Below are 14,789 nucleotides of genomic sequence, written 5' to 3' on the forward strand. Positions count from 1 at the left end.
TTGAATTACTCTACGAGGTACGCGCTACAGTACTGGACAAAAGGGGTTTTGTTCAAAGTCTAAACCCCTGGAAAACAAAGATCAGATTGTCTTCTGTTTGCTGTACGACAATAAAGTCCAAGTTTTGCCATCAACATAAACAACCAGGAATGACTCCTCCAGGGCATAACTTTTCTCAAATGATGAAGGAAAACAGCGGATGGAGCTGTCCTCTCGCCCGTCCCTCGAGGCTGAGCGGGCATCATTTCTTCATGTTCAGAGCCAAGATCAGTTTCCAGAGCAGGTGAGGGACCCACGGCCCACCAGGGGGTGAATCTGCACCAACCAGGCACCGCCCGACGGGAGACAGAGAAAGGTCCTTCCGAACTCCATCTGCCTTTGGGAATTCGTGCTCTCTCCCCGACTCTTCACTGGCGTTCCTGACGAAGCATGTTCCAAGGTTTCCGGGAAGGCACACTCTTCCGGAGCCACAGCCACGTGAGTTGTTTCCAACCACGCACGCCACAGACCTCCAGGCTGAAACCGCAGCTCCGTGGCGGCCGACAACCGCGGCTAACCCCGGCGAGGAGCCCAGGACGGGCCCGAGTGCTTTTGTTCATGATCTCACTTTGCCTTCACACCCATCCTGCGTGTCGGTGGGGGTGAGAGAATTCCCTTTCCCTCAGGTTTATCACGTCGACCCCAAGCAACATCGGTGGGGGGCTTCCTACACACACAGAAGTGTGAAAACAGGCGCAGGGCTCAGTGACTTGACGGGGGTCTCGGGTGGCAGCGACGGAGCCAGGACGACACGGCCGCGGCGAGGGAAAGCGTGAGGGGGCCTTGGGCCGTGGGGCGGCCCCATGCTGCTCCAGGGCACGGCGAGGAGGATCTGTTGCCCAACTAGGCTGATGACAGAGGACGCTCCCACAGACCACGTAAGCCGAAACGCACACTGGTCGGCTCTCGCCAATCCTCACCTGGGTGGCCCTCCGTGTTCTGCGGGGCCAGGCTTTCCCATTCCGGCTGGAGCCATGGAGCCACAGTGGGGCAGCAGCATGGCCGATGCATCGGTCCGGGAGCGTCTCCACGTGGACAGGCGGGTCCCTCCCAGGTGCGCGGCCAACGTCGCCAAGCTCAGGGTGCTCCTCTTGCCCCACGCATGTCCCGGGGCGCGGGCTTCCTGGCGCCCAGCCTCCCCGCTGACTCACACCTCCTGGTTTGTTTTTGGTGGCCCATGGCCCTTAGATTTCTAAACAAGCCCCTTCCCGCCCTCTCGTCCTGTCTCAGGCTCCCGGCCCCATCCTCCTTCTGCAGCCAGACTCGCCCAGCCCCAGGCGCGCCCGTCGGATGCAGAGTCCTGTGGACTCTTCCACACCAGTCTGGATCCCGACGCTAGTTCCCTAATTTATTCCCCTCATCTCTGATTTCTGAAGGAGCCGTCTTCCACCCCAAATCCCTCCTGCTTTAAAACAGGCTCTGAGGACACGCACGGCCTGAGTGTCGGGTGGCTGGGATGCCTGGTGTCTAGCTGGTAGGGGTTTTGGCGAGCACATCTCCGGCTCCCCTTTTAATTGGAGCCCTTCTCTGGACATTTGGGGAGGTCTCCTGGGAGGCCTGGTGGGGCCGGCATCCCACAGCATGTGACAGAATTCCCTTCCCTCAGGTTTACGGCATCAACAGTGAGCATCAGAACACCCCTCCCTCACTCGCTGTCTGAAGCGTGAGGCAACCGACAAAACTGAAATTTAATAAAAGCTGCCTCCCTCCCTCGGGTGGTTGTGGGGCTCTCAGTAGAACAGGGATGAGGAGCCCACAGGCCGCTGCTCACAGGCGGGGCCAGCTCAGCTCCCGCCACAGACACACTCGGCAGCTGGGCTCCCAGACTCCTCGCCCCGTGGCCACCTGGAGCGCGGCGCAGGCCACACTGCGGGCTGGAAATGTCAGCATCATCTGCTCTGTTTGAAATCAGGTAGGACTTCTAAGCTGGGGCAGAGCTGGGCTGAAACATCAGTGTGGGGGGCCCGGCTTGACCCCTACAAGCGGCAGAAAGGGGAGGCCACCCTGGTTCCTGCGCAGGACGGGGCATGGAGTGTGGGTCGTCTGCGTTTTAGGCCCTTGGAGGGCGCACAAGGGGTGCCAGGAGAATCTCTGCTTTAAGAACCTGTGACCAGGCCCTGGTGCATCGAGGCGCCCACAGCCGACACACGGAAAGCATCTTAAGGCTGAAACCCAGAGCACCGCGAGGCCAGGGCTGACCTGACGTTGTCAGGAGCTGGGAGGCAGCTGCCATGATGGCAGGATCAGATGAGGGAACATGGGAGCCATGCCTGGGTGTCTGAAATGGGCAGGTTCACTTTGCAGTGAGAGCCGAGCTCAGGCCCAGCCCCAGGGTGCCTACAAGTGAGGGGAGGGGAGAGGAAGAGGCCACAGGTGTTCAAGGCCCACCCAGGCTGTGCTGTTGGCCAGTGGCAACGAAAGCGCGATTTGGGGCCGCTGAGCATCTGCAGAGACCTCACGAACTTCACTGTCTCAGGATCAAGCTTTACATGCAGTGGACTTGGACAAAGTGAGCCGGGAAGTCCAGGGAAAAGGCAGAATGGGAAACCCCTGGGAAGGGGAGGCTGCTGGGCTGAGCAGGAGGGCGTGGAGGTCGGGCGGTGGCCCAAGACTGCTTGTCTGCAACCAGGAGGATCCCTTGCAGGGTGCTCTGAGCCCCTCAGCTCACGCAGCCCCAGCTGAGCTTACTGAGGGCCTGGGCCACGCCATCTGGAGGAGGCTTCCTAGAGTGGCCGGTTCTGTGGCCTGGGAAGTGCCAGCGGAGACACGCCCCCAGCTGTTGACCCTGGGTGGTGCGCTCTGTGCACGGGGACCTCAGTTTCACAGCCTCCCCCACCCCATGGCTCACTCCCTGAGCAGCTCCCTCCAGTGACCTTCACTGGGGTGGACCCAAGGCCACAGGACCCCGGCTCCCTTTGTACCAACACCTCGCCGATGCCATAGCTATTGCTAGATTTAATAATCCATTGCAAACAGGGAAGTAATGGAATCTATTCCCCTTTCTACCCCTTGAGGCAGAAAGAGATTCTCAGGCCTAGGTCATCGTGGCAGGGCCAGCAGAGCGGCTGGTGAGTAACGGGGGCGGGAAGCGCATCTACCCTTCTTTGTGACATTTGAGTCTCCAGCTGGCTCCTGTCTGGTCTTGGGGCCCATGCCCACCCCCCGTGAGAGACCCCCAGATCCCGAGGCAGATCCGTCCCGACGCCCTCGCACCCCGGACATCGCATTCTGTGGTCAAAGATGTTTCTGTGCCTGGATTATCACAGCAGCCACTCCCTGTCACCGGATGACCCTCAGCTGGACCGCGTACCCGAGGAAGGGGGCTCTGGCCACCAAAGGGACCCCCACAGAGGCAGGGCTGGCTGTGTGTTCCCACGGGGACCTGGGGCTGGGAGCAGCTTCTCCTCGGCACTGATGGGGGAAGAGCTCCATGTCCCCAGCCCTGGGGCCCTGGAAGCATTTCCAGGTAACTGACTAAAACGACTTCAGACAAAAAGACCTGACAAGACCCAGTGATTTGTCATGTTTTATTTTCTTGTTTAAAAAAGTACTGACTTTGGCAGGTAATTTGGAGTTTGTAACTTGGTTTTCTTTCTCCAAAGTGCCCGTGGTCCCACACTGCCTGCTCCTATCTGGGGGTGTAAGTGCACCCCTCACGCAAGCTCCAGGCCACGCGGACGCCGCCTTCTAACCAGACCTGGGCAGGGTCCCCACGTTCCGGGCTCACCTCTCTCCACCTACAATGCTGACATTTTGGAATCACCTCTTGGAACTGCGAACCTTCCTGGTACCAGATCATCCCTCAGCCCTCCTAACACGCCTTCCGGGAGATTAAATTCAGGCCGCAGTTAAACAAAAACAGTGACAGACAAGCCGCTCAGGGAGCCTCTCTGTGGGCGCGTGTGTTCCAGCCTCTTTAATTGCAGACGATCTTTTCACTTTGCTCACCGGGCAGCACCCCGGGATGTCAGGAGGGGCGGCCGGCAGGACTCCTCGAGGTCTGTGCCTGCTCCGTTCATGGAGCTGATACATTCTGGTGGGAACTCTTCCCCATTTAACGCCTGGCCCCACTAGGGAGGGTGAAGAGAACTCTCCCCCTGGGCCCCATCACAGACCATCAACCAAAGGCTCAGCCCCACCTGAGCCCGGGGCCCTCTGCACTCAGATGCGTGATTCCCGGAGGCTGACCACTGAGACCTTCTGACTTGAAAGGAGAGACGCCAGGCCACGGCCTCCCTGGGCCGCCTCCCCGCGCTGCCTCCCTGTCCTGCCTGTGGGGACGGCAATTTTGAAGGAAAACCTAAAATGAGACTTGATTTTACAAATGTGTACATAAAAGGAATTCCACAGCTGGAGTTTAAGTGGGTTCATTTTTGTCATCTTGTGCATTTCAACAGCACATTTCACGACCCCAAGAGTCTGCCCCTCACCACCGTGACCCCCGGGCGCACAGACCCAAAGCTCACTGGCACAGTGGAAACGTAGAATGCGAACAACCCCCCACACAACAGTGTGGAAAAGGGAAAAAGTAAACCAAGAGAAGCTTTGAGTCCGGCCGGGGCTTGCTAACCTGCTGTCCTCCACCCACACCCACCCGTCCTGCCTACACTCCAGGTCCTGCGGAAGCAGAGCTGGCAACTATCTCTCAGACCCCGTGGAAGAAGCCATCTGAGCTGGACCCCAAGACACAGATGAACAGCACGGAGGATGAAGGTCCTGGAGTGGCCTTGGCGTCCTCAGACCCAGCCGGGGTTGCAGGAGCAGGAGGTGCAGCGGGGACGCGGGACGGAACAGGGATACCTGGGTGCTGGTTTCCATTCATTCGTTTATTTATTTAAGAACCACAATGACAGTGGCCTCGAGGTAGGCACAGTGTCAACACCGGGGATCTCGCCCTGCGGCAGCCTGGGGGCTCTGCCTGAGGGGCTCACAGTCTGGTGCAAGTTGTGGTCATACCCCTCAGGACCAGGTGGGGTGACAGGGAGCCGGGGAGCCCCTGGGGGCCTGGTCAGTGTACTCGTGGGGGCCTGGGATGGTCACCCAGGGACTATGGCGCTACGTCCAGGAGAGGAGAGACGACAGAGGCAAAGAGAGGGAGGACGGGCGAAGGCTGGTGCCCAGGGCGAGCCTGGGGAACCTGGCCTGTGTTGAGCCATGCTGGGGCAGATGGCGGGTGGAGGGTGCAGCCGAGACACTGGGCGGGGGTCCAGGAGAGACGTCCACGCCGGGCACGGAGCTGAGAGGGGAGCTGAGGCTGACCGAGGCAGAGGCGCGGCTGGTAGGACAGGACGGCCGGCTGCCAGGTGGGGTGTGGACAGGAGGTAGCAGGAGCGGCTCAACCCCACCGGCTTCATGCTGTGGCCATGGTCCTGGGGGCCTCCACCTCCCGCCTGTGAAGGGCAGGCATGCTCCCCACACACCCCTTCTTCTGCCTCTGAGACGCGTGATCTGTGCTAAACTTGGTGCTGCTCAAACCCACGGTGGGGACTGCCGGGTGCCGAGCAAATAAGAAAAAAATTAATGCACTGCTCTGGAAAGCAGTCCTTCTCTGTAAGGCCTAGGTTTTCTTTAAAACATTCAATTTCTGGTCAACCACGCTTGAAGTTTAATTAGGACACAATCATTATATTTTCAGAAAAAGATGAAATATTTTCTTCTGTAAGATATATTGTACTTTGTTCCAAGAACGGGTCGGGCTCACCAAGTGTGGGTGGCACAGATCATGTAAACCCGAGGGGGGTCCCAGAACGTGAGGCTCTTCCCCACAATCCCAGGGGGTCCCAGACTGTGAGGCTCTTCCCCGCGAGGGCTGGGCTGGGGGCTGCCCGTCCCTGCTACAGCTTGTCTCACAGACACTCTCAGGGGACAGCGACTTTACGGCGAAACCCCATTTTCCACCTGTTGAGAGGCGTTTCTAGAGCTTGCCTGACAAAACGGGGAGTCCCAACAGTTCAGTGTGAACGTGGGGATTCGAGGGCTTTCTTAGAATCTGGTCTATTACAAATGCTGTTTACGTTCAGAGAAAATGGAAACCTTCAAAACACCTCGATTTTGCTAAGAAAACGCGGCTGCTTTTGCAATCAGTTTGCAGTGTGTAATTTCCCTCTTGATGATAGGAATCTCTGCAGTTTTTAGAAAAAAAGCGATATAAAAAGATTGTTGATGTTAGCTAGGCTTACCCAAAATACAGTAAAACTCAGGATGACAGCTAACTCTGTCCTCTCCGAGCTGGGGGGTGTGGCCTGTACCCACAAAGGAAGCCCAGGATGGCGTGGGGGACACCCTTCTCTTCTACTGGTTCAGGGACTGAAAAAACAAACTCAATGGTATTTTCTTTAAGAAAACACCCTAAAGGTTAAAAACAGAAGCTGATTTTTTTTTTTTTTTTTTTTTTTTTTAGTGAAAAGGAGCCATTCCCACGGCAGTTAAGGGACAGGCAGGTTGAGGAGAAGGTGCCCCAGCGTGGATGCCCATGGTCCCAGGAGATGAAATTACCCTTGGAGAAGTGTGTTGGGGACGTCCGCCCAGCACAAAGCTCATTCACCATCCTTAAAGACCACATCAGGACTATATGCTTAAAAGCAAAGTTTATTCCTAAAGTTGCCTGCAAAATAGCTGTACCTATTTGCCTTCTCACCTGAAGCAGCTTTAGGATGCAAATGCACACCAGGACCCCCTCAGTTTTTTGGAGCAGGAGAGCCATGTTTTCCCCTGGGCTGTTATACATTCGCAAGAAGCAGAATAACCGTGACTATCTGAGTATGCAACCCCCCGACCAAACCCCACCAGGGACCAAGGAAAATGCATCCGAAAAAAGCTTCCCTTTTCCTTTCCTTCTCAGGGAATCGATGACTCAGCGTCACTAACGGGACATCACACAGTTAAACGTGCAACACGCCATGCTGCTGTACGGCGACGTCGTTTCTGCGTCTTTAGAAAAAGCACCCCACGCGCTCATTTTCACTGCTTAAGGTTAGAAAGATGGCGTTACCGTTGGCGGGAAGGTAGGTGAAACGCTGGTACTGGCTTCGCTTTCTCTTCCCGTTGCAGACGTAGAAACTGACGTGAACAGGGCTGGTTATCCTCTGATTCCGAAACGGCGGGATCTCAACCACCAGAGAATTCTAGAGGAGAAGGGCACACAGGAGGCACAATTAGCACCCGGCAGGCGACGGCTGCCGCACCACGGCGGCCACACAGCAACCCTGCGTTTCCATGGCGGCGCGGGACGCTGTGACGGCAAACTCCTGACTGGCCACCTGGGTGTCCAGAAGCAGCCGACGACACCCCGGACGCTCTGTGCCACCTGCACTTGTGTGTGGACACTAACAGGGAAGGGATGCCCTTGGCTTCTTGCACACCTAGGAGCCGAGAGGCTTCCTCAGAGCAGTGGAGCAAACAGGACCAACCTCAAGACTGAAATCTTGTCAATAGAGAGAAAGAAGCCAGGAAAAGAGAAGCTGTGAACAGAACTGGGACCTGAGGTGCCTGAGGGTGGAGGTTGCCCGGGGCCACCTGGGCAAGGGGCCTGGTGGGGATGCAAAAGGCTCTGCCTACTCCGATGCCAAAGGGTTGGTGGCCTTCAGAAAACGACCCAAGGCCCCATCGCTGGCCGCTGTGTGATAGAAGTGGTTGGTGGCCCAGCAGCGCTCAGACGACTGCAGTGAACCCCGGAGGAGCAGGTGCATCCTGGACACGCGGTCTCAGGGGAGGGCCTGTGTTTGTCACATTTGATGACGGCCGAGGCCCTCAACCAGACCCCAAATTCACTCCAACTGAAGAAGAGGAGGTGGACCCTGACCCCCGCAGACCCCGGGGTGGGAACAGCCAAGGGCACGGAGGCACAGACAGCAGAGGACGGCATGTGGAGGCTGCCGTTACCATTTCATGTTTTTAATATGAGTCAGCAGCACGTTTACAAAACTCATGCTCTCTCAAGTACACACACGAAACGCAAGCCATGGGGTGTGGCGCTGTTCGCAGAGCTCGGGGCTGGGTGCGGGACTGGGACACAGACTTCCCGACCGCTTGCTCAGGCCCCAGCGTTACTCGGGGCTCTAATGACCCTAAATGACTGGGGTGATGCGGGCATCCCTGCCGAGGGCGACACTTGGTATCTGGGGAGAGGCTTGGTGTGAGTCGCGTCTATAAAGTTTAATTTTTATAATCATATGACTTAGTTTAACAAGCAGGAGAAAAATCCATTGTATTACTTCTTTTGTTAAAATAATTAATTATAGCACAGCACCTAGCTTAATAGCTAAATTGATTGAATCATGTTAACAACAAAATCTTGTGAGTGTTAAAGACAGAAAACTGAAGATAACTTCAGGTCCAGGTTCTCTCATTTACAAATAATGAAAGAGCTGAGGCCCAGACACCGATGCAGAGGGGCCATGCCCGCCTGTGCCCCCCCCGGGGCCCTGTGCCTTGGGACCACGCTTTCTCCTGGCAGCAGGACTGTGTTGTTTAATTAACTGCAGTTCATTGGGAAGAAGCAGAAGCCACGGCACATGGGCGTCTTCCTGCCTCTGCCCCTCATCAGAGCTGCCCCAGGAGAGCTGAAGCTGACGCTGGAAGGACCGCAAGTTCTGTCAATGCCCACGGAGCCTGGGCTGCCCCCAGAGCACTGTGGGTCTGGGCTTCGCCTGGCCTGGCCATCTCCTAGGCTGACCTGGGAAGCTCTGGCCGCCCGGAGCCTGTCTTGGCATTTGTATGGGGGATAAAGAGACGCTTCCTCCAGGGCTGTTTTCTGAATTCAGCAGCGCTCAGGGCAGCTGCTACAGCAGGAGGGTCTTTAGAGCAGAAGCAGCTGAGGGAAGAGACAAGAAGGAAACCTCTCACGAGACTGAAATAAAAACGGGCCGGGAAGCGCTCAGAGGCAGTGGCGAGAGGAGTGGAGGCTGGGACCCCATGGGACAGGCTGGGGTGGAGGTGAGGACCCCGTGGGCCAGGCTGGATGGGCGGAGGCGGGGACCCCGTGGGCCAGGCTGGATGGGCGGAGGCGGGGACCCCGTGGGCCAGGCTGGATGGGCAGAGGCGGGAACCTGTGGGCCAGGCTGGGGTGGAGGCGGGGACCCCGTGGGCCAGGCTGGATGGGCAGAGGCGGGAACCTGTGGGCCAGGCTGGGGTGGAGGCGGGGACCCCATGAGGCGGGTTGGATGGGCGGAGGCGGGACCCTGTGGGGCAGGCTGGATGGTGCATACCAGTTTTCCTAGGTCCTACCTGACTGGAAGGGCCTGTGTTGATGTGGGCACAGGCCAACCCACTTCATCTCTCTAAATAGATAAATTATATGACAAAAATACTATCACCGTGGGAGCACTGCCACTTAAATACACAGAGAAGGAAGCGATAAAGAAGCAACACGGAAGAGCAGGAAGGGAGAGGGAAACTCGTCCGTACCGGAAAAAATACAGGCTCCAAACGGCACCAGCACCCACGCAACCTGCTTTAAAACTCCACTGTTGAGATGAGGCTCATACACTTACTTATAGAAAGTACAAAAACCGTAAGACACAGCACATCCTATTTTGTTTACACACAGGCAGCACGGTGGCTCACACCTGTCATCCCAGCACTTTGGGAGGCCCAGGCGGGAGGACTGCTTGAGCCCAGGAGTTCAGGACCAGCCCGGGCAACACTGCGAGGCCCCGTGTCTACAAAAATTTAAAAATTAGCTGAGCAGGATAGGGCACACCCGTGTTCCCAGCTACTGGTGAGGCTGAGGCATAAGAATTGCTTCAGCACGGGAGGTTGAGGCTGCAGTGAGCTGTGATCAAGTCACTGTACTCCAGCTTGGATGACAGAGCAAGACTCTGTCTCAAAAAAAAAAAATATACACACACACACACACAGAAACACGTATGTACACAATATAATGTATGTAATGTGTGTATGTGTGTGTGTGCATGAACATCTATACACAAAGCAGCAAATGGAGCAGGACGCATGCCCAATGCCAGCAGTGGTTATGTCTAAGTTGATGAGACTACACTAGGTTTTATTTCCTTTTTTATATTGTCCAAATGTCCACAATGAGTATGAAGTTCCTTTATGATGAGAAAAAATATATATTAAAGCAAACTCCATTTAACAGATTAAAAATGAAACAGGAGGCCAGGTGTGGTGGCTCACGCCTGTAATCCCAGCACTTTAGGAGGCCGAGGCAGGTGGATCACTTGAGGTCAGGAGTTCAAGATCAGCCTGGACAACATGGTGAAACCCTGTCTCTACTGAAAAAAATACAAAAACATTAGCCAGGCATGGTGGCTGGCGCCTGTAGTCCTAGCTACTTGGGAGACTGAGGCACGAGAATCACTGGAACCCGGGAGGCAGAGGCTGCAATGAGCCGAGATGGAACCACCGCACTCCAATCTAGGTGACAGAGCGAGACTGTCTCAAAACAAACAAACAAACAAACAAACAAACAAACCAGTAAACATGAAGTACATAATTTTTCACATGTGCTCTTAAATTTCTTTTAAAACATACAACTGTTAAGCTTTCTTCGAAATATGCTGGTGTCAAAAGTAAAACAGAAAATCACAGAGAATGTGGATGTCGGCTTGGCTGGGATTGTTTTCAATGCGGAAAGGCTCACAGCTCCTCCAGACTGCTCTCCCTGCCTAGGGGGACAGGGCAGGCCGGCTCCAGCGTCCTGTGTCCCACATCCTGTGTCCCACATCCCGCGTGCATGTGCGGGGCTGGCGAAGCCTGTGGAGACCCTGACAGAGCCAGGGCCAGGGAGGGTGGGTAGCATGAGGCCAGGCACCAGGCTACGATGCCCACAGGCAGAGGGACGGAGAGCCAGGAGGTCAGTGTACCCAGCACAGACGCAGAGCAGAGCAAGGGCAGCCCAGTGGGAGGAATGAACCAGACACCTGGTGGGCGGGGAGGCCCGGCGACGACCCCGTGAGCAGAGGCTGCCAGCCCCCTGGGCAGCTGCAAACCCCCGGCCAGCGGGAAGCCACAGACCTTCTGGGCACAGGAAATGGCTGTGGGCAGGAGAGGCCGGTATGGACACGGCGACGGGCTGCGGTAAGGAGGCCAGTACGGACACGGGAATGGGCGGTGGGGAGGAGAGGCTGGTACAGCAGCTCAGGCTGCTTCTGCCTGTGTCCGGCCAGTCCCAGGATGCTTCTGAGCACCCCGACCCACTGGCTGCGGGGTAGGCCGAGACTCCTTCCTCTGAACGCCGGCCTGCCCTGGGGCCTCCAGCTTTCCTCGAGGGGCTTCTCAGGTGAAGGCAAGAAAAGCGACAGCATTGAACCAGAGCCCTAAGCTTCAGGGGAGGCCTGAGCACCACTGAAGCTGCAGGTGAGCTCACTTCACCCAGGGCCAGGGAGGAACCTCTTCCATCTGATAACCACTTGGAAAGGGTTCTGGGAAGGGGATGGGCCCTCGGGGGAAGGGCGCTGAAGTCGCAGGGTGGAAGACGCGGCTTTCTGACAGAGCTGCCTCTCGGGACAGGGAGTGAAGGTGCCAGCACCACTCTCCATGGAGGCCACCGACCCTCCCACCAACAGGAGATGACCTCAAGGCCCCTCCCCGGTGTCCTGTCCACCTGCCTCCAGCCGCCTGAAGGTCCCTCCCCAGTGTCCTGTCCACCTGCCTCCAGCTGCCCGAGATCGGCTCTTCCCTGCGGTTTCTGAACGGATCAGCTTCCACCTGCACACACTGAGTGGGTGCACAAGACTTCCCCGACCCCTAGGGACACACATTGCTGAGCTTGGAAGCACGTTCATGTCTTCAAAACCCCCTTGTGAGCCATGTGGTATCTTATGTTGGCCTAAAGATTTCTACTGCTTTTATACGACTAAATAGAACATTCAAAGAATCCAGTGTAGGGATCAATCCAACTGTATCAATAATAAGTAAACATCAGGTCGGGCACAGTGGCTCACGCCTGTAATCCCAGCACTTTGTGAGGCCGAGGCAGGTGGATCACCTGAGGTTGGGAGTTCGAGACCTGCCTGACCAACATGGAGAAACCCCGTCTCTACTAAAAATACAAAATTAGCCAGGTGTGGTGGTGCATGCCTGTAATCCCAGCTACTCGGGAGGCTGAGGCAGGAGAATCGCTCGAACCCGGGAGGTGGAGGTTGCAGTGAGCCGAGATCACGCCACTGCACTCCAGCCTGGGCAACAAGAGCGAAACTCCGTTTCACAAAACAAAAACAAACAAACAAAAACAAACAATGAAACATCAATGGTCTACATGTGCCAATTACAAGACAGCATCAGAGAGGATCCAAGACACCACCAAGAAGATGTTGCCTCCAAGAAACCACTTTAAACATGAACACTTGGATTATGAGAGACACACGCAGCAGCCAGCACCTCATGGGAGATGTGGGAGCAGTGACAACCGTCCAGACAAAAGGTCATCTCCATGACTAGCCAATCTGAGGACGGTCATTATCTTCAGGCACCCACCACATACACATGGTGCCAGGGAAGCTGTGGCAGGTGACTAGGGGTGCTGGAAACGGCCCGGTGACAGCAGAAGCGTGACCCGGCCATGCGTCTGCCACGGCTCCATACACGTGCACCACCCGCTAACAGGCTGTGGCCAGTCGCGAGTCCGGGAGCCACGCCCAGGCTTTTGTGCCTGAGTCACCATCACAGGAGAGGTTGGTGCAATCGGCGCCCTCAGAGGATGGGGTGAGGAGTCCCCATGGGGATGCCACAGAGCCCTGCCCTCGGTGCTCTGGGTCTGGGCAGGTGCTGGCCACGCCCCGGGAACTCAGCACAGCACCGACTCCCAGGGGCCTGCTCTGTGCCAGGTGACGGTGACAGCAAGGGGACAGCAAAGGGCGGGAGGGTCCGTGTGAGATGTCCTTCCCTGGGCTGTCTCAGCACCAGGATGTGGGAGGCAGCCCTTGGCCTGCCCGGCACCGTCCCCAGCCGCCAGGGCTCTGACCTGACCCTGACAGGTTGGGTGCAGTACATGGTGCTTCGGCAAGTACTTGGCGATTCTGTTTGTTACTGGTTCTGTTACTCTATGCATTATTTTTATTTGTTTCATTTTAACAAACAGGAACCCCAGCCTCCCAAGCCCTGGGGACCCGCAGTGGCTCCAGCAGACCCCAGCCTCCCAAGCCCTGGGGACCCGCAGTGGCCCAAGCTGCGCCAAAGGCACTCACCGGCTTGCATAGGTCACGATCGGTTTTCGCTTCCATCTCCCAGACGTGGTGGCCATCTGGAAGAAAGGAGCAGGAAACGTCTGTGACTTTGTGTGGCGGGGAGCCCCCTCCCCGAAGCCCCCATGTGATCCAGACCCAGGGCCCTGAGCCCGGAGAGAGACCCCGGGAGACCCACGTAGGCCCATCCCAGGGCTTTTGTTGAGGGCAGCGCCTCAGGACCCATGTGCCCAGGCGGGGCCCCAAGCTCAACGCCAGAGTTCCCCTGGGAGCCTGGGGAAGCTGAGGACACGTGGCTCAGGGCTTGTTCTGACCCCAGCCCTGGGCGGGAAGGACTACAGGGCAGGGGTATCATCAGGAATCTGTCCTGGGCCTGCATCTGCTGGCCTCTCACAGCCTCAGGACAGGTCACGGGAGGGTTTCTATGCCCCCGTCCTCTCCAGGGAGAGCAGGTGTGAGGGGGAGCAGGTACCCCATCATCAGAGCGCGTGCAGGGCATCTGTGCGTGGACCTGGGGCCCGGCTCTGCAGTCCCCGGCCCAGCCTCCAGGGATGCAGGAGGTGTGAGAGTGGCGCCAGGGGGGCCGGGGGCTCCACGCCAGGGTGCGATGCCTGCCCGTGCTGGGGTCCACGCTGGTGGAAGAGGGCCTGGCCGCTGGCCCTGCCTCTGTGCAAAGGAACCACTGGGTAAATGTGAAGAGCCTTCCTCTGACAACTTCTTGCCCGTCAGGAGACAGAAATGAAAACACAGGTATTTTTAGCCTTTCCCCAGAGGCCATTTGCATGTTTTTAAAAAATGAAAAGGCTCCCAGAGGTGCAGTGAAAGGACGCGTTGTTCTCTCTGCTCCACGCCCGGCAGAGTGGGGACTCCAGGCGCACACGGACAAAGGCGGCCGCACCACAGCCTGGCCCCTCAGATGGGCTGAGTTTGGGGCAATTATCTCAAACTAACAGATGTCAATCTCCCACAGTCTCTTCCTCTCTTTTATCTTCTCCAAAATAAAGTCCGCTCCCAAAATGAACAGTTACAGGTATACACACTTAAGTTTATCCTTATGCTCTCTCTCCAAAGAAGAAAACGTGTCTGTTACAAACTCTCAATTACTGACAAATCAGACAAAATCTCCTTTTTCTCTGTTCCAGTGCCGGGCTGCTGTCTGCGTGGAGGGTGGAGAGAGGAAATGTGAGTCACACAGGACCCCAGAGCCGCCCAGCCGAGCCCCGGCCACGCCAGCCCGGGACGCCCGAGGTCCCCACGCAAATCACCCACCAGATGAGCCCACTCGACAGAGCCTGGCATCCATCTCTCCTCTGGGAAAAAAATAACAGGGAACTAAAACATACACTCAGTTGCGCCTGAAGGCATCTGAGTTTCACGAAGCAGCAAGGAGCTGGGAAGAAAGGCGTGTTCACCCCAGCACAGGTGCTGGTGACGGCGGATTCCCAGAAGCCCCCAGCCCAGATGCACCCGGCGGCTCAGAAGCCCCTCCACCCCCACTTCATAACAATCGAAACCACTCTGTGTGCAGCTAAGTCTTCGGGCTGTTTGGCACCTTTTAAAAACGACTTTTGGAGTTTTCTTATGACAAAGCCCATCTTTGGGGTG

General features: G+C 56.7%; 1 protein-coding gene across 15 annotated transcripts in view; it reads right to left on the minus strand.

Annotated features, from left to right (window-relative positions):
• NFATC1 (nuclear factor of activated T cells 1) overlaps positions 1–14,789 on the minus strand; it is a 130,305-nt gene that overhangs the window by 48,701 nt on the left and 66,815 nt on the right. For 13 of the 15 annotated variants that reach the window (XM_077974869.1, XM_077974864.1, XM_028838228.2 and 10 more), the window contains 2 exons: positions 13,188–13,243; positions 7,031–7,163 (listed from right to left, as the gene is read on the minus strand). In XM_077974869.1, coding sequence (XP_077830995.1) covers positions 7,031–7,163; positions 13,188–13,243 — 189 coding nt within the window. Of the gene's footprint in view, positions 1–4,844; positions 5,527–7,030; positions 7,164–13,187; positions 13,244–14,789 lie in introns of those variants that run through there. The other 2 variants (XM_028838230.2, XM_077974866.1) reach the window with 1 other exon arrangement.

Source organism: Macaca mulatta, chromosome 18 (genome assembly GCF_049350105.2).
Source record: "Macaca mulatta isolate MMU2019108-1 chromosome 18, T2T-MMU8v2.0, whole genome shotgun sequence".
Lineage (NCBI taxonomy): Eukaryota > Metazoa > Chordata > Mammalia > Primates > Cercopithecidae > Macaca > Macaca mulatta.